Source organism: Aethalodelphis obliquidens, unplaced genomic scaffold (assembly GCF_003676395.1).
Source record: "Aethalodelphis obliquidens isolate GAN/ISIS:26980383/991018 unplaced genomic scaffold, ASM367639v1 scaffold50, whole genome shotgun sequence".
NCBI lineage: Eukaryota > Metazoa > Chordata > Mammalia > Artiodactyla > Delphinidae > Aethalodelphis > Aethalodelphis obliquidens.
In genome coordinates, this window is record NW_020837994.1 from 9568391 (window position 1) to 9592768 (window position 24378).

Genomic DNA, 24378 nt, shown 5'->3' on the forward strand with positions numbered 1-24378 from the left:
GAGAGGAGGTAAAAAGGGAAGACCAGGAAAGAGAGAGAGGAAAAGAAAAAGAAACAGGAAAGAATGAATGGTCATGAGTCAGAGAGTAATATTACTACAAGGAGATGACAAATGACTACTCAATCTGCTTCTAGAAGCAGAATTTTTCTAAGGTTATCATTGCAGATACAAAAATTGTGAGACTTTTCATCTGTTGCTATTCTCACTTACCGTACTAAAAACTTCTACAAAATCCTAAGCCTTGGTCTGTCCAAGATGGATAGTACCAGGAAGTAAAAGATGTGACCTGCTATCAAGGACTGTGCTCTGCTTGGAACTCTGCACGGCAGTCCATTAATCCACAGTATTTTGGTCAGATCGGGTCTGTTTTCTCACACTACTCATAATGTTTTAGAGCTAATCTTTTATATTAGGGTATCTACCATTCTCTCTTTTTTTTTTCCATTTTTCAAACTTTTTCATTTACTTAAAGGGCAGGAAAGATGGGAGAATTGAAGAAGAAAGTGGTAGAGATTTAGAGGGGAACAGGAAAGGAAAGTATTCTCTTTCCCAACAAATCTACCCTAGAAAAGGTGATAATGAGACTTTGAGAAAGACAGCTGATTAATGGACTTCCCTTTTTTCTTTTTTTTGTTTTGTTTCGTTTTTATTTCTATGAAATGTATTTAAGGACATCAATGTACTAAAATGTTTGGTCTGTGAAAGAGTGGAATCATTAGCACCAAAAGGAGTCATGGAGCTTGTATACATTAATAAAACAATGATTGCTACTGTTGTCACGGGTAAAGGTTTCGTTTCATTTTTACATCCCAAAGTTCTTGAAAGTGCCCATGGAAAAGAGAAATAACACTTTTCAAAATCTCCATGGAGCTATCAACACGCACCAGAGACAGGACTTGGCGTTCCCAGTTTTGGTTTACCTGGTAGACAAGAAAACCAGGGCCCCCAGAAGCCCTAAAGAGCAGCCCCCACATGCACCCACTGACGTGCAGGAGGGATCCCTACAGTACGTCTCCCCCTGGACTGTGTTCAGGAATGCATTTTACTTGCTTTTTTAAAAAAAACAAAAGCAACATGCTCTGCAGATCATGGAGCGCCTAGTGCAATTTTCTCCTTGATCCGACTCCAGACTGCAAAAGGGTGAAACCATTATATGTTCTGCTAATGCTGGCCTGTGGACGAGGCCCTTGGCCTGCCATGCTTTGTAAGCTCAGGAGCCCACAGGAGTCAGAAGGTCCTAGAGCGGGACCCATAGTCATCGCCAGATCTCCCCAGCAATTGGTGGCCCATCAGGGCAACTGCTGATTCCTCTTGCTTCTCCTTGCCTCAGCCTTTAGTTGAAATTACAACAAGTCAAATAGCTGATACTTTTCCCTTCTCCAGGTAAGGGTGAGGATACATTGTTCACAAGTGTGTTCTGCCTGGCTTCACTGATGAGGCGGCACGCCAAGTCAAGGAAGAGTTTCTCCACGTTATCGGATTCCTTGGCTGAGGTCTCCAGGTAATACATGTCCTGAGCTTCTGAGAATTCTTCAGCTCTCTGCTGGGAGACCTCTCTCCTTTCAGCCAGATCAATCTTGTTGCCTAAAATAGTGGTAAAATCAAAGAGGAAATCGTCATTTGACTTTTTTGCAAGTTTGGAAACATCAAAATTCAACTCCGTATCTGAAGTCAAACCAGAGAGATGGGCAAGTAAAGCAAAACAAATGTGACTGTGATTCCTGGATTGTTTATTTTAAAATACCAGTGCCATTTGTAATGGCAAAGAACTGGAAACAACCCAAAAGCCCATCAGTTGGGCACTGGCTGAATATACTATGTCACATCCATAGTTATTTGGAGCTACTTAGCACCATAAAAAGCAATGAGGAATATCTCTGTAGGCTGCCATGGAATGAGACATTAGGATATATTGTTAAGCAAATAAAGCAAAGTTGAAAAAAGTGTATATAATATACAATTCTCTAAGAAAAATGGATGAAAAAATACACTTTATTCTTATTTTTTTAATGGGAGACTAAAACAAAATTTTAATTTTAAAGATAATGGTTACCTATGAAAGGAACAAGCTTGAGGGATGAAAACCAGCCCTTTCTAAATATACTTCATTTTATAGATTTGACTTCAGAATCTTATCAATGTTTTACACGATTACACAATTAATATGAAATTAAATTTAAAAAGCAATTCCTAAAGTTGAAAGCAAAATTAAACAAATGAACCTGTTTATCATGAAGTGGCATAACCACACAAAGAGGAACTATTTCAGGTGAGTTGAAGATAATTTAACCAGTAATTTAACCATGTATCCCCAGTGGCACATACCCTAAGGACAAAAAGAATTGAAGGAAAAAATCTTGAACTGTCCAGTAATTATCTTGTTGGTGGTAGTGCTGGCATCATTTATCTGGGGCTACTATACCTGTTTTAAGGGATAAAGCAAATGAGTAATTATGCCAGTGGCATTAGGACAGGGATTTTTAGCATGGGAGAAAGGAAATACGGATATAAGATTAATGAGGTTAAGTAAAATTTCTGTAGTCCTGAATTACAAATGGAAGTATCAGTGTGAATAATTCATGGTGTTATTTTATCTTTAAAAAATTTTCAACTTCTGTTTTGGAAATCTGACAAAGGTGATATGCCAACTGTGTTACTTCCCAACATTGCTCATGGTAAAAGTGACCCTTGATTGATAAATTCCATCTGGCCTGGGAATTCTATGTATGAATTATAAATACCTAATGGAAAGCCTTAACTTTAGGCTTCCCTGAGTGTGATGATTCTTCACCTGAAGAGACCCTGAAAGTTAGGCCTGTCGGGTTGTTACAAGAGAGATGGGCTCCTATGGGGCATTGAGGCTTCTAGCCAGGGCAGATCCTGCACTTGCCTGAAGTGAGCCTTTTCCCTTCACATCTGAACTGTCCCGGGAGGTCCTGGACAGCTCTGTGGACTGCTATGAGGGCTGCTTCCACTGAAGAGGAATGCTTGATGCTGGCTTACTACTAAGCTGTGTTTCCTGTCCTGTATCCTTCTAAGTGACTGTGATACCATGTGGTCTATGGTAGTCTCGTCAATCAAAACGTTTCACAGAGCCTAATGAGACAACCCCCTGTGGATGCCACAGAATTCACCATATACGCACACACACACCAGCTCTGTCCACTGAAAAGCCTAAAAGCCATCACCTAGTAAAGACGATTCCTATCACCTTGGTTGTAGCCTCTAAATACAACTTCCCATTGAAAAGAAACAGCGCTTCCTGAAGAAATGCCTAATTCCAGGTCTGGGGTAGGAAATGCACTGGATGTGCCTCGAACACTTGTCATCCCAGAAATAAAGAAAATTATCAAAGATTCCTGAGTCATGTCAAAAGGACTCAGGAGCCCAGCTGAAGAAGCTCCCACTGTCAAAGTTGGAACAACTGAAGCATCAATAATAATAATTGCAAGGGGCTAGAATACATCAAATATATTTAAATCTATAGCAATATTCAAAATATAAACAAACTTCAACAGTTGCTTTTGGAAGACTAGGGAACCAACTCATTACTTTGGAAAGTAATAAATGGAAAAGAAAGAATCAAGCATTTTTCTTGACTGTCCTATGAGAACAGTACCTTGGAATACCAACTATAAAGTATATCTGCTAAAATGAAAAACAAAACCTAAATCTGACCAGGCTCTAGATTTACGTACATATCTGCCACAAATTTAGGTGATAGAGGAACATATCAAATGATACCACCAGGGTGAAATAACAAAATTCAGACTTGAAAACTCCACAGGACAAACAAATGCTTTAACAAATAAATTCCCAGGGAGCAAAAATGGAGGGATAAGCTATAGCTAAAAGGAGAATCAAAAGACATAAAAATTAATTACAACATACAGACCTTATTTGGATCTTGATTTGAATAAATTTCTGATGGATGAGTCAATCAAGGACTCATTAATATTTTTTAGGTGTGAAAATGGCATTGTGGTTAGGTTCTCTTTTTTAAAAAATTTTATATCTTTTATAGAGATACACACTGAAATAATATAAATTGAATTAATATGACATCTGGGATTTGCTTCAAAATAATCTGAAGGGGAAGGCAGATAGAAGAGATGGGGAAAAGATAAAATAAGATGGGCTATGAGTTGTTAATTGTCAAATCTGAGAAATGGGCATATGGGTGTTCATTATACTGTTTTCTCTATTTTGCTTATATTTAAAATTTTCCATAATAAAAAAAATTTTTAAAGCCAGTGCTGGAGCCGCATAGCACAGGGAGATCACCCCTCTTTGTGACCACCTAGAGGGGTGGGATAGGGAGGGTGGGAGGGAGACACAAGAGCGAGGAGATATGGGGATATATGTATATGTATAGCTGATTCACTTTGTTATAAAGCAGAAACTAACACACCATTGTAAACCAATTGTACTCCAATAAAGATGTTTAAAAAAAAAAAAAAGGCCAGTGCTGGGACTTCCCTGGTGGTCCAGTGGTTAAGAATCTGCCTTCCAATGCAGGGGAAGCAGGTTCAATCCCTGGTTGGGGAACTAAGATCCCACATGCCACGGGGCAACTAAGCCCTTGTGTTGCAACTACTGAGCCCATGTACCATAACTACAGAGCCCACGTGCTCTGGAGCCCACACACAGCTAGAGAGAAGCCCACACACCGAAACGAAAGATCCTGCATGCTAAGATCCGATGCAGCCATAAATAAATAAATAAACTTTTTTAAAAATAAAAAATAAATAAAAAGGTAGTGCTGGGCGTCCCTGGTGGCGCAGTGCTAAAGAGTCCACCTGCCGATGCGGGGGACACGGGTTCGTGTCCTGGTCCGGGAAGATCCCACATGCCGCGGAGCGTCTGGGCCCGTGAGCCATGGCCGCTGAGCCTGCGCGTCTGGAGCCTGTGCTCCACAACAGGATAGGCCACAGCAGTGAGAAGCCCGTGTACCGCGGAAAAAAAAATAAAAAAAAAAAAGGTAGTGCCTCTTTCATACTGAGCTGACTGATCATGTCCCCTCATACATTCATTTAACTTCCTTTATATAGAATCCCAAGTAGTAATGCTTTGACTCATGTTCTCAAGGACTTTATGTCCAAAGTGGAGGTCTTTCAAGCTCTTCACAGCAAAGGTTCTCCATTGTGCAGGAGGGTTTTCAGGACCGAGCATGGAGCATTAGCTCATAGAGAGGCAGATACTTAACCCAGCAGCTTGAAGGAAAAGTCCAGCAATCTGTTACAAGGCAGCACGTTACAGCTGGATAAACACAGGCTTTGAAGTCAGTCTTACATGCTGAGTGACCTTGGGGAAAGAACTTCACCTGTCTGAGCCTTGCTTTCCTCATCTGTAAATTTGGGATCATGACACATAATATTCCTAATATGATTCCTGGCACATATACACTAGCTATAACGCTTTCTATAAAGTGTTTAACTTACTGTTAACCATGATTTTTAACTTAATGTTTCTGAGGTTCTCTACTGGATTTCCAAAATTCAGGTCTTTCTAGAATATACAACAATGTTCCTTCTTAGGAAGAAAACTTTTTCTTTTTTTTTTTTGGCCACACAGCACAGCATGCAGGATCTTAGTTCCCTGACCAGGGATCAAAACTGTGCCCCCTGCAGTGGAAGCTCGGAGTCCCAACCACTGGACTGACAGGGAATTCTCAGGAAGAAAACATTTTAACAACCAAATATTATTAACATTTTTCCATCACCAGTAGAGGATTTTTAACAATCTAATCTGTTTTGCCGCAATTTCATTTTTAATGGGTGCATTTGTCACCACAAAAAAAAACCATGGGTTATTTTCTGCTTTCCCCCCATTCTAAATAGAGGTTCAACCCTCCTACAAGAGGAAACAAACTGCAGAATTTCCCTTATTCTTTCTGAAAATTAGAATTTTTCAAATCAGTATAAATGTAAGAAGGGAAAAAATTAACCAAAGTCCATTTTTTTAGGCAAAAAGTAATTGCTTCAATAATGAATTCCTTATCAACGTAGATATATTTTACTTCTAGACCAGCAGTTTCCATGGCCTAGATTTTTTTGTAATGTTTAGCAGCCCACATAACTTTCATGGCAATCCACCTTCTTCCCTAGAGCCTGCACTGATAGGAAAATCAATCAGCAACATTTTCTACTTTACTTTTCTAAACCATCACCATGGGATAGGATCTATTTCATTTTCTCTTCAATTTCATTTAGAAGAACTGAATGTTGACCACATGAATTATACAGCTGTAGACTATACTCTCGGAAGGTACCAAGGCATGTGGCCTTATGTGATTCTAAATTCTCTGATGCTCACAAATCAATGTCCCTCCTCATTAGTCCTTACTTACCCACTAGCACAGTGATGACCTTGTTGCTAGCATATTGTTCTATCTCCCGCAGCCACTCAGGAAGGCAACGGAAGGATTCCTCACAGGTTATGTCATAGGTGAGGATCAAGGCATTGGCGCTTCGGTAATAACTCTGGGTGATGGACCGAAATCTCTCTTGACCTGCTGTGTCCCAGATCTGGAGCTGTAAAGGCAGAAGAGAAGGATCAGGTTGGTGAAGCAAAAAAGAAAGACAGCACTGCCTTGCTTTAGTTTAGAAACAGAAGCACCTTCACCCAGATAATTTCATGGTTATTTTTTGCCCCAAGAAAAAGGCACCTACAATTTTTTTAAAGATTTGTTGGGTGAGCCTGGTTAAAGATAGGGATTCACTTTGATTTTTGTTTTTTAGTTTGTTAAATTATTTTGACTTTCCCCTTTATTCTTTTTTTTTTAAGGCATTTAGATTATTTTTGTATAACTTCATTTAAAAGGTAAAATTAGGGTATTTATAATCTACTTAATTTTTATTATAAGCCTATTTCCCATAAGAATTGCTTTTTTTATCTGTAGACTCTTCATTGCTCATATCTTTAATTTTCCATTTTGTTTATTTCCTAAATCAGAAAGTATATTCCTATGTCTTATTAAAGCTTTGCATTCATATAACATATTTCAAACGTTCTCCTTTTGGTCATAAGCAATCCCTTCTATTCTTTATAAAAAATCTTAAAAAAGACAACCAAACTATTGAGCACTTACTTGCCAAGCTCTATTCTAAACACTTTACATAGAATAACTCACTTAACCCTCACAACAACTCTATGAGGTAAGTACTATTCCTATATCCATTTCTTACATGAGGAAACTGAGGCACAGAGAGATTAATTAACTTGCTCAGTGTCTCACAGCCAATATGTCCTAGAGCTGATTCAACCAGGCAGTGTGGTCCCAGAGTCCCTGCTCTTAATCATAATGCATGCCCAATTACAAAAGTCAGGATCCAGGGCAAGCTGTCACTGTGACTGTTGGCATTTCAGTCAGCAACTGGAGAGGGGAAAAAAAAATCCATTCAAATGAATATATTAAGGTATTATCTTTGTTAATGAAAACAGGAACAATGCCATGGCAGGCAAAGAAAATAATTTCTCTCCACCACTTGTAAGCTCTGTGACCTTGGGCAAGTCATTTAATCTCTTTGGGCTTCGGTGGCTTCTTTATAAAAAGAGGTTAATAATATGCAAACTTGCTGAAGTCATTTACCTGATGGTTCTAATAACAAAGAAGGCAAAACACTTCTCACTTCAACCTGAATTTCCCTGCACAGAGCAGACCTCTGAAAGAGAACTCTTCCCCAGAGCGACTGCTGAGTGCAGAACAAATCCGAGACCTTGAAAAATCACACCAACAACAATCTTCCCTTCTAACTGCATCAATTTCACATGTCACAAAATGCCTTCACCCCCATTAACAGAACATCATTTCCTCAGGGGAGACCTTCTGGAACCTTCAGATTAGGCCAGATTCCCCATCCCCACCCCCAAATAATCTCTCCTGCAACCTACCCTGCAATTCTCCCTCACAGCACCTGACACACTTGGATCACTTAGTTACTTGTAATAACTTGTTTCAGAACCGTCTTCCTCACTAGACTGAAAGCTTCATGAGGGGGAAGCTGGGGTCCATTTTACTCTCCCTTATCCCCTATACCAAATCCAGTGTCTGGCAAAGAGTAAATGTTCAAATATTTATTCACGGTCTCATTTCATCCTTACAACAACCCAGTAAGGTAGGCAAGTTTATGCCTCTCTTTCATTAACAGGTTACTCGCAAGGCTGGGACGCAGACTCCAGGCCTTCTGACTCCCAGGAGAGGACTCAGTCCATACACCGTGCTGCTTTGCTGCCAGAGACTGATTTAAATGTACATCTGCATCCAAAGAGGATGAGGCAGTTGGTATCACCCTCTGCTCAGACCAGTCTAGCTGAGGAGACTGATGAGTGACCGGTGGTCCCTGCCACCAATCAGTGGCACACAGGCTCTCCTTTGATTTGGAGTCACAGCTGCCCTTTGATGATGTACATGAAAGCCTGTGTATGCTGAAGGCGACCATACAGATGTTACAGCTTTTGCCAGGACAAAAGCTACTTCTGTTCTCTGCCTCAAACCTAGGGACATGGTTCCCCTCTGCCAGGCTGTGTCTTAGAACAAGAGACTATTATTTTAATGCCGCACAGAGCCTCGAGAAACACTTGTGATTGGATTTAGTACTGCCAATCATTAGAAATCAGTATGTTCTCATGACTGGCACATCTTGAGAACAGCTCTGAGAATGAAAACCACTGAGATATTTTCTAGAATACTGACTGTATGTCTTGGCTGAGATGTAGGCTGTTTTCCCAAAGAGGCTGCCCGTTTCTAGCCCTATGGTTAATTCCTGAGGAGATCCATATTCCACTGCCTTGATTATTCAACTTGGTTTCACTATTCTCTCTGCAATTCATTTGCTCTTTTTCAGCATTTATAGATCATTAACAGATGCAGAACACTGTGCTAAGCACAGATAGGATGCAAAGATAAATAAAACACAATCCCTGATCTCAAAAAGCTCCTAGTACAGGGAGGATGAATACATAGTTGACTAACCATGGTAAGATATGAGATGTTTTATTAAAGAGGGGCCAGCAGGAGAGTGTCTCCTGGTGTTAGTCTTATGTCCATGAATATGTTCTCAATACCACTGCCCTGGGCTTTCTAACCACTCTCACCTCCAGTATGGGGCTGCACCGTTGTCTACTCTCTTCTTTGTACCACCACTTACACCTCTATTGCCTCTGCTACAAGAACGTACTGCAATCATTGGTTTACTACTATGTCCCCTTGTTAGACTAGGTTCTCTAAGGGTAAGGGCTGCCTTTTATTTAACCTTATACCCCTACTGCCTTCCTAAAACAGGCCATGGTACGTGGTGGACACATTGGAATGATGGCTAACTGAATGAACAAAGGATGGTGGAATCACAAAGGAAGGATGGATTCATTCTGCTTAAATGATTAGCAGAGTATTAAAGAAGATTTCACAGATGAAACGTTTCAGCAAGATGACAGTAAGTTACTAGGGAACAAAGATGCTTTACCTAACACAGTGCCTGGCACAAAGCATCCACCCTAACACAGGATGGCTGGATAAATGAAAGGATGGACAGATGGCTGAGAGAGGAAATACATATGCATACTTTCAAGACTTTCCTATCTATGCAGTAAATACCTGATGAGAGAAAAATCCAGCAAATCTTCTATTATAATCTCCTAAGGTTAAAATGTCATAAACTGAGCTTAGAGTTTTACTTATTACTCATTAATTTATGATAGGCTAGAAAAAATCAGTGGTTAGGAGAAACTTCTATATAAGTTTTAATTATAATTTCTACCCAAGGTCACCTTCATAATACAGACCACTTTAAGAGAAGGGCCTCTTCCTCAACTTTGCCTCTACTGATTGGGCACTAAGACTTAATACCTATGAGAATCTTTCTATCACCTTTGCTTAGCTGCCTGTGATGTTGGGAGTCATCCTAGAAAGAATGGGACTTGTAGGAGAGGCTGAGGGTGGATGATGAGCAGTCAGGAGAGAAACCAGGGTTCTGGTCCTGCCCTGCCACTCGCCAGGTGGGTGATCCTGTACAAACCACGGGTGGATTCTCTTTCCATTGGCTCTATGGGGCCCTGAGAAAGCCTGCAAACTACTAGCAAAAAGACACTTAACTCTCACCAAGAAGAGGTATTCAGTAAATGTTAAAGAACACCAACAATAATAAGACAACAACTGCTTCCTTAGTGAAGCCTGGGCTGCTCTCCTCACATGTCCAAGTGTTAATGAGACCCTTGGACTAATGTAGTTGAAGAGGGTCATTTTCTATCTTGATTCTACATATACGGTTAGAAAAAATCCCAGGCAAATTAATTAGGACTGGATTTCGGAGATGAACCAACTCTCACTTCTCATAGACGAAGGTCCAGAGGCCTAAAGTGATGATGGGAACGGGCACTGTGCTGTGATACAAAGATGAGTAAGATATAAACCTTGTTCTTGGGGAGCCTGTGGTCTCGTGGTAGAGTTAGATGCTATAAAAAGATGGATTTTAGCTGAGTATAATAAGTACTTCAAAATGAGGTTATGGTTCACGGAAAGTGGCATAAATGTAATACCTAAATCTGGGGATTCAGGAAGGAAAAATAAGCCTGTTCTTTAACAGTGGGGACCATTTCTTATTCACTGCTATCTATTCCCAGGGCCTGGCATATGGCAGGCATGAACCTTTCTGGTCAAAGGAATGAACTCATACATATATATGTATATAAATGGGAAACCCAAACATCTGGGAATACAATGCCTAAAACAGAAGTTACCTTAACCCAGCTCCTTGGGATGGTACCACCTGCCTCTGCTGGAACAGGAGGGAACTACAAGTGGCTCTTCCTGCCGCCGCCTCTCAAGTGCACACGCCTGGCTCCCTTCTCTCCCCACCCAGCTTCTTCTCACCACCCCAATGCACAGTTTTTCTGACCTTTCCAGTTGGCATTTATGTGGATTCCACACCCTGCTTTTATTTTCCAGAGCCCCCAGCTCTCCATCACTATTGTATTTAGTGTAGATGTCTTTGCAGTAAAAAAAAAAAACAAACCCTTTGAAGAGTCAGGGCTGGAAGAGGCACTAGGAAAGATACTGTCCCCCACTCAGGAGCCTCATCCTAAACACATCTCTGTATGTCTGTGACATGCTGTAAGAGCACCCCGGAGCTTCTCTGCCCTTCCTGAGGCATCTGAAGGTGGGAGTGCAGGTACCTATGGGAGAAGGATGCAAGTGACATGGACTCAAACTTGGGATGCTGAGGTTGGGATCTGGCTAGAACTCTGATGCCAGGGTCCTCACTGTGCTGCTGATGCCAGGGTCACCGCTTCTTTCCATGGGACTCAGCTCTGAAAGATCTGACCGTGGAATTTCACTAACTCTGAGGGGCACAGTGCCAAAGATCAGTATCTCTACCCTCCTTCCAAGTAATTTAGTCTTTTTTCTTCTTCTTCTTTTTTGGCCACACCATGCGGCGTGTGAGATCTTAGTTCCCTGACCAGGGATCGAACCCATGCCCCCTGCAGTGGAAGCACAGAGACTTAACCACTGGACCGCCAGGGAAGTCCCCCAAGTAATTACTGCACACTTCTTTCCATCACCTCCCGCTTTCCTTGCTCCGAGATAATGGGCTTACTATGCTTTCATTCTCCTCTGCTCTCAGAGCAGTAGAGACCCCTGTCAGGGAGGCAGTGAGGTGCACTGGCCCACACAAAACCGGTTCAGATCCTGCCTACCTCCCTTGCTAAACTGTGTAGCCCTGGATAAATAAGTCACTCAACCTCTCTGAAAACTATAAAATGAAGACAATTTACCACTTACCTCACAGAGTTTACAAAAAGGATTAAGTTAAATGTAAAAACAGGTAGCAGGGGGATTGATGCATATTAGGCACTCGAAAAATACTACCTCCCTTCTCCTGTTACTGAACTCAGACGCCATAGCTCATACAGGTACCAAACCATCCAGAGGCCACAAAGGGGACGGGGCAGATCATGGACCCTTCCTGGACCCCTCATTTAGTATTTCTCCCTTACTAGGGATAGGGGTAGGGTGGTAGACAGAATAATTCCAATAAATGATTCATACAACAGAATGACCCATAATGAATGTAGGAATCGGGAGGCTCTTTCATGAAGCTGCTATTAAGAAGAAACAGGGAGCTCAGGTCCGTGCTCTGTTATGACCTAGATGGGTGGGATGGGGGTGGGGGAAGGGAGGTCCAAGAAGGAAAGGATATATGTATACACATAGCTGATTCACTTCATTGTACAGCAGAAACTAACACAACATTGTAAAGCAATCGTACTCCAATTTAAAAAAAAAAAAGAAGAAGATATAGCTCTGCATAATGGCCCAACTCAAGAGATCCCCAAAAGAAATTTCTTCCTTTTTTTTTTTTTTTGGCCATGCCACACAGCATGCGGGATCTTAGTCCCCTGACCAGGGATCGAACCCATGCCCCCTGCAGTGGAAGCAGAGTCTTAACCACTGGACCACCAGGGAAGTCTGACATGACAAGAGACAGGACAAACTTGCCTCAGCTCTTCTCTCTCTGTCTTCCCATTTGTAAACACATCACCCATAACCCCTTCCTGCCCCTATAAATGGAAGAGAGGAACTCTGTTTGGAAATAAGCTGCCATGGCTGAGTATGTTATTTTCAGTGTGGGTTTCCATTAGGTGATTTAATAAATGTTATGAAAACACTACTTCCTCTCACACAACACAATGAAACCCTTATTGAACACTTAGTATCTTACCTTTACTTTTTCACCATTAATCTCCACTGTCTTAATCATAAAATCAACTCCAATTGTGGCTCCTTGTCCTGGGGGGAAAAGACCCTAAAGCAGAAATAATAGAAAATAACAATAAGCAAATCTTTCAATTAAATGAGATTCTCCCCCCACCCCACCCCATTACTACCCATCGCCAGCTCCTTCCTTTGGCTGAGTTAACTGTTAGAAGAGAGAACTCTGGTTAGTGTCATGGGAACCCTGTTTAATTTAACTTTGTGTGTATGTTTTGAGGGGAGGAGAAAGGAGGGTGGATGGGGGAGAGAGAAATGCTGAAAGAAGAAGGAAGGGGAAAGGGGTACAAAGAAAGGAGGAAGCAGACAGAGGGTAAAAGAAGAGAACTGGGAAAGGACGGGGGACCTGACTTCAAAGAATGAAACAGAAAAATCAGACACAAGGATAAGACATGGAGCTGCAGGGATGAGATCAGGATGGTCTGGGTGGGGGCAAAACGGACAGGTGCTCTAAAGGGTAAGCTCAAGGAAGATTCAAACTGGCTATTAGTCTAGGGCATGGACAGCCATGGGGGTGAACAACCAAGATGAAAAAACAAACAAGAACTCAACACAAGAAACATGAATGAGACAGTGATCCTCTGAATTTCCATCCGCCCTGAGAGTGATAACTATTTCTGTACCATACAGATATAACTACATGAGATCAGGGCCAATGACCCTGGGAAGATAACTGAAGAAAAGCAGTCATCCAGGGAGACAGTATAGTAGAAATAGCACCAAACCAGGAGGCAGCAGCCTAAGGATCTCTGAGTGACCTTAGGCAAACCAGTCCTTCTCTCTGGTATGATGTAAGTATTTCAAAACAAAGCTTTACATCAAATTGGAAGCTGAACTAGAAAGGTATGATTTTAGAAAAATTACATGTATAATGTAATTTACTGTCACATAATATTTCCTGTAAGCTTAGGGAGGGAGTTGAAGTGGGAAGGAATTCTATCAAGAAAGAACCCTTCACCTAGTTTCTCTTCCCTCTTCACATTCATACTCCAGAATTTCCAGAAATTAAAGTAAAATGGACTGTATTAGCTCCGGGAGCTAAGACTGGGGCATCTTTAATTAAGTCCATTCCCTAACAAGAGGGTTCTTTAATTAAAGTATGAACTTAAAAGACTGAGCATCAGACCAACAGAAACTGTTCCACTGCACGTCTGCAAAAGATGTAAATATAAACATTCACAACTTTGCTTACAAATATTGAATCAATTTTCTTCTATTTTGGTTTGGCTCAAACACAAGGCTGCCAAGCTTCAAGTTTACAGCTCCAGCTGTTTTGCAGTATAACAAATGCCAAAAAATAAAACAAATCCTTCCCAGTGTCTCCCTCATCATTCTGTTCCCCAATTCCTCATGCCTCAAAAACAGCTGAATCCAATTCATTTTAACTGTCTACTAAATAACAAAACTAAACATAATCCTGTCTATGAAATATGAACTTTGGGGGGAGTTAAGGGACTGGGAGGAGTAAAAAGTAAACAGAAAAGAAAAATAAGGGGTGGTGTGCTTATTGGTAAAAATTACTGTTTAAAAATCAAAGTATTTTTACCCCTAATGACAAGAATTATGCTTTTAAAAAGAAAAGCCAGACTCCTACGGTCTCAGAAGTTAGAACATGCAAAAGATAAAAAATATCACGCTGTGAACCGGAAGATCTGGATTCTACTCCTAGCCTTGCCACTAACATGATATGAGATGCTAACAAGTCATTTCATCCCTCTAAGACCTGAGTTTTTTACCTATAAAATGAGAAGAGCGGGCTGAAAAGTCTCTAAGGGAACTTTCAGTCATTAGACAAGGTCAAGGGAACTTCTGACAAAGGGACTGAAAACTTTACGTCTCTGCAGTCTTGTCCTCCTGCCAAAAGCAGAAAGGTTACTAATGGTAGAGGGAAGTAAAACCAGTTGGAGTTTCCAATATTACGCCATGGCGGTTGACTGAGCCCAGATGCCTGTCAGCTTGTTACTTTTGATTTCACCAGGCCATGGCTTAGTAAAAAGTCCTATTCTGCGTTCATTATCATGGGAAAAACCTTGACATTTCCAAAGATGACTCTCTGCCCTCAAGCTATTTGTGTTAACCAATCTGTCTCTCCAGTTTTCCAGAGAACCACAGACTGTCAGAGCTAGAAGGGGCCTTGGAGATCACAGGGAGGCAGGAAGGCCCGGCAAGGGGGCGGAGTTTCCCCAGGCTTACAGGGCAAGAGCTGCGACGAGGGCCCGTGTCTCCACTCTCGAGCCAGTGTTCTCTCCTGGGCACCAGGTTGCCCTGTGCCTTAGACAGAAGAGCTATTCTCAACCTTCCCCGTTAGCACTTTATGAAAATGCAAGATGCATGCATGATAAATCCTGAAAAGGATGCCATTCATAATTTTCCAGGAAAACACAGAAGAAGGTCAACCTCAGAATGATTTCCCACCCATTTCTGTGTGAAATCAGGTATATAATCTCTGGCAGTAATTCTCAAAAGGGCAGCCCCAAAGGGAACTTGTACTTAGAACAAATGATAAGGACTCAACCCAGAGGGAACATTTAATTTAGTTCAAATAGTCCTTCACTGTTCTCATTTCATTCCCGTGGAATAGATTAGAAAAATCAGCATATTTGGTTCTAAACCAAAACGATTTGATCAGCTTTCTGGGAGGAACTGAGAGGGCATCAGCAGGGAGCTTGAGGGGTTTAATTTGAATTTGAGTTTTTAAAAAGTTAACATTTAGGTTTAACTTGACATCCAGATTCATTTGTTTCCACCTTTGGATTATTATTAACGAGTAATCTTTTTTTTTTTTAATCTGATAAGCTATTTTTGATACTGCGGACTGAAAGCAAAACCACTCACCCCTTTTACTAAAAGAAGCCATGAGAGGCGTGGGAGGGCTGGTGGAGACCCACTGAGCCGTGCTCCCTGGAAATGGTTCAGAAACTCTAGTCTATACGAACTCTTACGTATAAAATAAATAAGCTGTGAGGATATATTATACAACACTGGGAATCCAGCCAACATCTTATAATAACTATAAATGGAGTCTAACCTTTAAAAATGGTGAATCACTATGTTGTACACCTATAATATAATACTGTACATCAACTATACTTCAATTTTTTTAAAAAGTCAAAAGAAAAGAAAGAGCAAAGGATATTTCACAGAGAAAATAGTGGTCATGTTCACCGTTGCTGAGACTTCAAATAAGATGAAAATTTTTAAATGTCGAAAAAAAACCCTCCAGACTAGGCTATGGAGCTGGTACACTTGCAAAGGGCTCGTTAAGCATTGGCAGCCAAGAGGCTGGCGTAGGTACCACTCACCCATCCTGTCAGGATCCCCTAACCCCGAAGGCCAGATGGAAAAACCCGACCCCAGACTTCAGACTTCTTACCTGAGTGAACCGTCGGACTAGGCACGTCTTCCCCACACCAGCATTGCCGATTAAAACAATTTTAAACAGGAAATCATAATCTTCCATACTCATTTACACAGCTGCAAGGCAAACACAGGCACGAGTGAGATGGGCCTGGTCAGACTTGCCCACAGAGCTCAAGCTGCACCACCCCGTCTCCTCAGGAACAGCAGGGCTGACTCATTTGAGGAGCAATTTAACACTCCCCTCTGGTGACCCTGCCAGTGAGAGAGGAACACAGGTGTTTGGTCACAGACGGACTTTATTCCTTCCCAGTCACCTCACACCACAAAGAGCAAATGACACAGAGGTCATTTCACCTGGTAAACTTTATTCTTCCAAGCAGTCAGGTCGCAGGTCTCTCATGTGATAAGATGTTTTCTTTTAGCATCAAAAGGAGATTGCAAATCTCTGTGCAGACAAGCTGGGGGTGCAAGGAAGCAGAGCGAAGGGGAGCCCATCCAAAGCTGAAAGGTGGTTTATGTACATGCTGTGAGTGCCTCTGGGAGGAAGGGCTAGAAACTGGGAGACTGAACAAAGGGAGGAAGCTTCCAGTCTCCTGCAAGCCCTGGGGGTCTTGGGGTCTTACCAGTGGGAGTTACTGCCATCTTCCCTTCTATCACCACCCCGTTGCTATACACCTCCTGCCAGCCTTGCTGATGCTGCAGTATCTCCCAAGGTGCTGGTCTTTTCATTCCCATAGGCTGTGTACATGGTATTTCCTCTATCTGGGATGCCCTCCCGCCCACCCTTTCTGTGTTGTGAAGTCAACCCTTTAAGGACCAATGCAAGCGTCTCTTTCTCTCTCAATTTTTCGCTGATCTTCCCCCAATAAACACGTTCATTGTTCCTCTGTCCTGAAACTTCATACAATTATTTGTTCAAACATCTGCCTCATCCTCGAGGGAAGGGATGATGTCTTTCAGCTCTATTTTCCTAGCCCATGGGACAGAGTTACACTCAGTAAATATCTTCTCTGTAGAATTAAGTAATCAATGGACCTATGGCTGAAGTGTAGGCCTTAGTTTCTTAATTGTGCTAAAAAGAATACTACCTGCTCTGTCTACTTCAGAGGACTGTGGTGCAGATTTGAAAAAAAAAAAAAAAAACTATACAAAAGAGGCTTGGTTAACCACAAAGCCCTACCCGCGTAAAAACAATTATTGTCTACTGAGTACCTACTACAGCACTGTGCTAGTCACCATAGGAAATACAGAGATGAGACAGTCTCTGCCCTTGAAACCAACATGAGAAAAGTTAGAAAACAATAACAGGGCTTCCCTGGTTGCGCAGTGGTTAAGAATCTACCTGTCAATGCAGGGGACATGGGTTCCAGCCCTGGTTCGGGAAGATCCCACATGCCGCGAAGCAACTAAGCCGGTGCACCACAACTACTGAGCCTGCGCTCTAAAGCCTGCAAGCCACTACTACTGAGCCCATGTGCCACAACTACTGAAGCCCGCGCACCTGGAGCCCGTGCTCTGCAACAAGAGAAGCCACCGCAATAAGAAGCCCGCACACTACAACGAAGAGTAGCCCCCACTCGCCGCAACTAGAGAGAAAGCCTGCAGGCAGCAACGAAGACTCAACATAGCCAAAAATAAATAAATTAAATAAATAAATTTTAAAAAAACAATAACAAAGTTAAATAAAATTGAGAAAACCAGAAAAAAACTCATTTCATAAGGTGAAGGCAGAACAAGCCCAAGGGACTCTGGAGGAAGAGGAAAAGGATGATCAGCGAGCCCAAGATGGTAAGGGTGCCTGGGAGGCTAGAGCAGCCCGGAGTCACTCCTACCAGCCAGCTGAAGCTCAAAGGGCTGAGGGTTGCAGGGTGGAAGGACAGAAGGGGAGTCCACTGCACTGAGACTTGTGAAGGAGCCAGAGGAGTAGATTCCCTGTGTGCAAAGGTGGTTTCTATGTGGATTCCAATGATCCTTGGAAAGATGACTGACGGCCAAGCCAACGTGCAGGTGGCAGCCCAGGGGGTTCTGTCTCTGTTCACCGGGACTGTGAAGGAAAAATATCTCTCTGTCAAGAATCTGGATCCAGGGCTTCCCTGGTGGCACAGTGGTTGAGAATCTGCCTGCCAATGCAGGAGACACGGGTTCAAGCCCTGGTCTGGGAGGATCCCACATGCCGTGGAGCGACTAGGCCCGTGAGCCACAACTACTGAGCCTGCGCGTCTGGAGCCTGTGCTCCGCAACAAGAGAGGCCAAGAGAGTGAGAGGCCCGCGCACCGCAATGAAGAGTGGCCCCCACTTGCCACAACTAGAGATAGCCCTCGCACAGAAACGAAGACCCAACACAGCAAAAAAAAATAAATTAATAAACTCCTACCCCTAACATCTTTTTTAAAAAAAAAAAACAAAAGAATCTGGGTCCATAAACAGTCACTGAACTCACTATATGCCAGGCACTATACTTGGCACTTTATGTCTATTTCCATTTGTTTTTACAAGTTTATGAGGCTGGTATTTTATGTTACCTGTTTTGCAGGTGAGTAAATTGAGGGTCACCCAAAGTCATAAAGCTAACAGCCAGACTTCAAGTTCAGAAGGTATACATGCCATCAAAAGAAGCCTCACTGCCATATGCTCCCACAGTCCCCTCCCCTGCCCTATAGTAACTCACCAAGTTTTACTGTACTTAATTATTTATATCTGTCTCACACTCCAAGTTCATCCCTCAGCATGCACGTGCACGCGCACACACAGCTGTGAGCAGCATGAGAGCAGTGAAGTCTCTGTCTGATTGAGCCCTGACCCCAGCCCCTCCCTATCATCACCATTGTCACCGTCATCATCATCATCACCTCATTCTTTATTATTAACTCATTGATCCTCACAACACTCCTATCAGGTAGACACTATTAGCATTCTAACTTGACAGATGGGGAGACTGAGGCACAGGAGAAGTTAAATAAGAAGTCATTAAGGTCCTACTTAACGGTGGGTCCCCCTTCACTGATGGAAGTGCAATTCAAACCCAGATAGCCTGGGTCCAGCTCCCACATCCCTGAAGCACTGCCCTACGGTGCCTTTCAGAATGCCTGGCTTATAATAGCATCTTAAGAAAGATCTGAAGAAATGGAATGATGAAGGGTAAGACTCAATAAATGTGATTTCCTTTTTCTCTTCCCCTCTGGCTTCAAATCCAGAACTCTTTCTACCACACTGTAGCAGTTTAAATAAGAACCAAGGTCAGACTCTGGCTAAAAAGGCAGGGATTAAAACTCAATAAAGCTGTTAAAAGTGAAAAGGAAATATATCTCAGGGCTAGGTGCAAGGAGAGCAGGAAGATGTGAGGCTCTGTGGCTCATATGCGGACCATAACTCACTGCTTCCTAAGTCAACAAAAAGAGAACACAGTACTGGGCCACATTCTTTTTCTGTGCTTAGATTGTTTGCAACACATTTATTTCTCCATCTTTGGCAGAGGTCAAAGAAACAAAGCAGAGAATCGAGAGAAGAATGTCCAAAAACAAAGACCTGTGAAACAGGGCTCCTAAGAGAAGGTCAACAGTGCCCAAATTATGCACCTTCAGAGCAGGAAGGCAAAGAGTTACGTGGCCAGAGTCACGTTCATAGTCAAGTCTCGGGTAGAGACCACCTGGAGCAAGCCACAGACTAAAAGTGAAGGCCCGGGCTTCCCTGGTGGCACAGTGGTTGAGAGTCCGCCTGCCGATGCAGGGGACACGGGTTCGTGCCCCGGTCCGGGAAGATCCCACATGCCGCGGAGCAGCTGGGCCTGTGAGCCATGGCCGCTGAGCCTGCACGTCCGGAGCCTGTGCTCTGCAACGGGAGAGGCCACAACAGTGAGAGGCCCGCGTACCGCAAAAAAAAAAAAAAAAGTGAAGGCCCTTCTCCTTTCTATAAGAAATTATTTTAATGCTCCGTTAAATGTTTTTTTAAATAAACTTCTGGGAGAAAAAGTGTCTGGTCTCTTTAGAAATGCAGGCTGCCTGTGGCTACGGCTGGACTGTAAACTCCAGGTTACTGGCTGTGGTTACTGTTCTGTTTCTAATAGAAAACACATTGCTGGATGAAAAGCTCACAAGAATCTCTGGAAACTATGCTCTGAGGAAGCTTTTCTGTTTGGGAAGTAATGTAACAGCTCAGGCATCACCAATCACCAAGTGACGAGACAGCATCCAAGGAGGGGGATCCCACTCAGTAGCAGTTAGTTACACGCAGCCCTAAAACTGAAAACAAAAGTTGCACCTTGTCTGGGGAGCAAACATGTCACAAGATACGCTAATGGCCAAGCACAATTCTAAGAACTGTATATTCTATTATTGTTAATAATAGCTGACACTTAATTCAATGTTTATTATGTGCCAGGTATTCTTCTACATGTGTTCACTTATTTAATCCTCACAACAACCGTATGAGGTAGGGTACTATGATTACCATCCCTAATCATAGCAGAGGAAACAGGCACAAAGAGTTTATCCTAAAGTCATGCAGCTAGTTAGTCTTAGGACCAGGACCCAAAGACAGATCCATCTGACTCCAGAGCCCTGCTCCTACTGAAATAGGATGCTGCGGCCCCCTGCCTCGTGGCTGACAGCGTTGCTGTAACTGTCATGAGGGCTGCAGGGTCAGTTGAATGTGCCCTGAGGTCCCTTGGAGCTGCAGTGTTCTGGAACCTCCCTGGTCTAGGAGCAATGCACCCACATTGAAAGGACCACACACTGATTCTAGGTCATACAAGCACAGCTCCTCATGATGCCCTCCAAGCCCAGGTCTCTTTTAGGAGCTGGACCCAGACTTTTCCTTGAAAACCACATCCACAATTCAGTCACCATTTGTCCCTGTAACCAAGTATCGGCACAGGGAATATAAACAGGAACGCTACTCAGATAAACAAGCGAAACCTCAAATATCATCACCACGATAGCTCTAAATAAATGGATATGTACAGAAGATTCAAAAAAGGAAAAAGAGATGAAGAAAAGAAAAAAATGAGTTTAAAAAGGATAAGGAAGCAAGATGTACTATGAAAAGCTTAAAAGAAAAAAAATTCTAAGCAATGTGATTTTGGCAACATAAACCATTTATCAAAGTGACCTTTTTAAAAAACAAAACAAACTGTATTCACTGCTGTACATCAGAACATTTTTTCCCCTTGCCCTTTTGGGCTCAGGGTAACAGATAAAGTCAAGGCTTCTGGTGAACACAGGGCCAGATCCCTGCCCTGGCTTCTGACCCCCAGCCCCTGCCCAAGAAAATGATACTCGGGGGACTTGTCCTCGTTCAAAAACCGTGTGTCTCACGCAGGTCCTTTTCTCTTTCAAGGTCTCAACCTTGGTCTATAAATGGAAGGGGTGGGTGAACAGGCGCCAGGGCCCCTCCTAGGACAGCCCCTCCCCAGGACAGCCCCTCCCCCAGGACAGCGTGTGCTGCCCCTTCTCTAACCCAAAGAGGCAGTATGAGAACTGGGTCTGCCAGAGAGCCGTGTAAAGTTTCCTCATCCCTAAAATCGGGATAGTATCAGAACCTACACCACTGAGTTGCTTGAGAGGCAAATCAGGTAATATATGGAAAAGTGATTCATAATCAAATGTATAATAATCAAATGTTTTAAAAAATATAATAATCAAAAAAATTTTTTTCCCTCAACCCTCTGACAAGAGTCACATATACTGATTGCAGAGCACACAGCCAAACAAAAAGGAAAGAAAATCACCTGGGGGAAATCTTTTTCCCTACCCACACCCCACCTGGGGGTAAGTACAGTTAATATTTTGGCATACATCCTTCTAACTTTTTTAATATATATATTCTCACATCTATGCGTTTTTTCATTTATGGATTTTTTAAACAAAAACAATCATAATATTACAAGAAGTTTTTTGTTTTCTACAGAGTGCTATTTTCCCAAAACCCAGAATCAGAACTCACGGTCTACAAAAAGAATGGACACCCAGAATGCCCATCAGCCTTCACTCAACACTTGCTCCTATGACCCTAAAAACTCAGGAAGGGGGAGGGGGAAGATAGTGACATAACTGAGAAATACTAAATACTATAACGCAATGTTGGAGATTTAAAAGGTTTTGAAAATTTCCACAATGAAGAAAACTGGCTAACTGTTTAATCCAGGATTTACCAAACATGACTTTAGCTGAAAAATCTTTTCTTATATTAATACCTTTTAACATCCCTTGCTACTAAGCCTCCACGAAACATTAGTGTCAAATGCTATTTTATAGCATTTGAAATCAGGGCTACCCAGGTAGGGTTGCTAGAGGGAGGGAGGGAAGAAGGAAGGAAGAGGAGACCTAGCTAAATTTCAATTTCAGATAGCAAACAAATAAATTTTGATATGTTTGCTCCAAATATTACATGGGACCTATGAATAATTTTTTAGTATATAAGTATGACCCAAATACTTCCTATGACATACTTTTTTAGGCTGAGCTGGGTCTTCATTGCAGCACACGGGCTTCTCTAGTTGCGGTGCGTGGGCTCCTCTAGTTGTGGCATGCGGGCTCAGTAGTTGTCGCTTGTGGGATTAGTTGCAGTATGTGGGATCTTAGTTCCCCAACCAGGGATAGACCCTGGGTCCCCTGCATTGGGAGCGTGGAGTCTTAACCACTGGACTGCCAGGGAAGTCTCTGGGCATTCTATATTTTATCTAGCAACTCCTACCCAGGGAAAATTTGACTCATCAGGTCTAGTAGAAACAGAGGCCCTAAGCACAACCCCAGCTGTGGAGGAAGATGGGCAGGACATTAGAAACATCAAAAACAACCAAACAAGGAATAAAAAAGGGCAGCAAGTAATATTTGAAGAAAGCATTACTGAGCTGGGGTTCTTCAGAATCTGGGCCAGACTCCAGGGACTGGGTTCAGACTGGCACACAGGGCTGAGCAAGTGAGTCTCTCCCTCCTGGACAATCCCAGGGCACTGGGGACCTTCCTCCAAGTACATATCCACACGTGCTCTGTCTGGTGGAGGGGCCGTGCCCTACACATCTATTGCTCCTACTGTCTGTCCTTAAAGACAAGGACCACGCTTCAACAAGATACTCGTGTCTGCATACTCCACTGGCTGTGTTCAAGAAGTATAGGATGAATTGGAACTGTTTGATCTGTCTTTTGCTCTAACAAGGTTCTGTCTCAGGAAGCTCATTATTGCTTAATTACTAGAAGGCAATTACTAAACATTACTTTAATCAACTGCTGCAGCTCACTTGCTTTACATCAGCTGCTAATTTCAAGTTACTGTGAGTTAATTATTCTTCTTGGCCAGGGATGGCAAACACCCACCTGTGCCGTGGCTGCTCCTCATTCATCAGGCCATAATCCCCAGCATTTTCATAGGGCCCTTTACAGTTTACCAAATGCTTTCACAGACATGATCTAATCTGGACCTGCCAACAAGAACTGGTTCTTATCATTCATTAGGCAGGTGAGGAAACCAAGGGTTTAGGTGATGACGTGATTCATCCTAAGTCACACACTGGTGAGTTGCAAGGCGACCTCTGTATCCTATGCACCTAGAACTTCTCCCCGTTGCATGAACACACTGTTTTCCCAGGTTCCTGGGTATTTGGAGCATAATTTGAACACTTACTATGTGCCAGGAACTGTGCTGTTTCCATATATAATCTTATTTACCTTTTTCAACAACCTCATTAGGTAGGCTAATTTTTAACATCTTTATTGGAGTATAATTGCTTTACAATGGTGTGTTAGTTTCTGCTTTATAACAAAGTGAATCAGCTATACATATACATATATCCCCATATCTCCTCCTTCTAGGTAGGCTTATTATTCTTATATATAGATAAGGAAACTGAGGTTCAGAGAAGTTAACCTATTTGTTCAAAATTACACAGCTAATGAGTAAAAGTATCAGGATTCAAAATCCAAGTTTTTCTGTGACAAAATTAAGTTGGAACTCTGTGAGAGTTATACTAAAATAAATTCCATATGGATTAAAGATTTGGATTTTTAAAAACGAAAACATGAAAGTGCTAGAAGAAAGCAGGATATACATAAATATATAAATCTTAAAGTGGGGCAGGCTTTCTAAGAATTGCTCAAAATCAAAGCCATAAAATAAAGATAGTGACCCATTTGACTAATTTTTTTAAAATTCTGCATTGCAAAAGAGTAAAAGATAAACTGACTAAAATACCTGAAATGCATATAACTAAGGGCTAATTTCCTTAAATGCATAAAGAGTTCCTACAAATCAATAAG

The 24378-nt window shown here is 42.2% G+C and overlaps 1 protein-coding gene across 1 annotated transcript in view; it reads right to left on the bottom strand.

Moving 5' to 3' along the window:
- Window positions 1–442: 442 nt before the first annotated feature.
- The window catches only part of RAB30 (RAB30, member RAS oncogene family), an 80695-nt gene continuing 56759 nt past the window's right edge, over window positions 443–24378 (bottom strand). Inside the window, exons 2-5 of the mRNA XM_027083529.1 lie at window positions 16143–16243; window positions 12720–12803; window positions 6350–6533; window positions 443–1584 (exon numbers count right to left, since the gene is read on the bottom strand). Of these exons, the coding sequence (XP_026939330.1) occupies window positions 1334–1584; window positions 6350–6533; window positions 12720–12803; window positions 16143–16235 (612 nt within the window). The 5' untranslated portion in view covers window positions 16236–16243 and the 3' untranslated portion in view covers window positions 443–1333. The remainder of the gene's footprint in view (window positions 1585–6349; window positions 6534–12719; window positions 12804–16142; window positions 16244–24378) is intronic.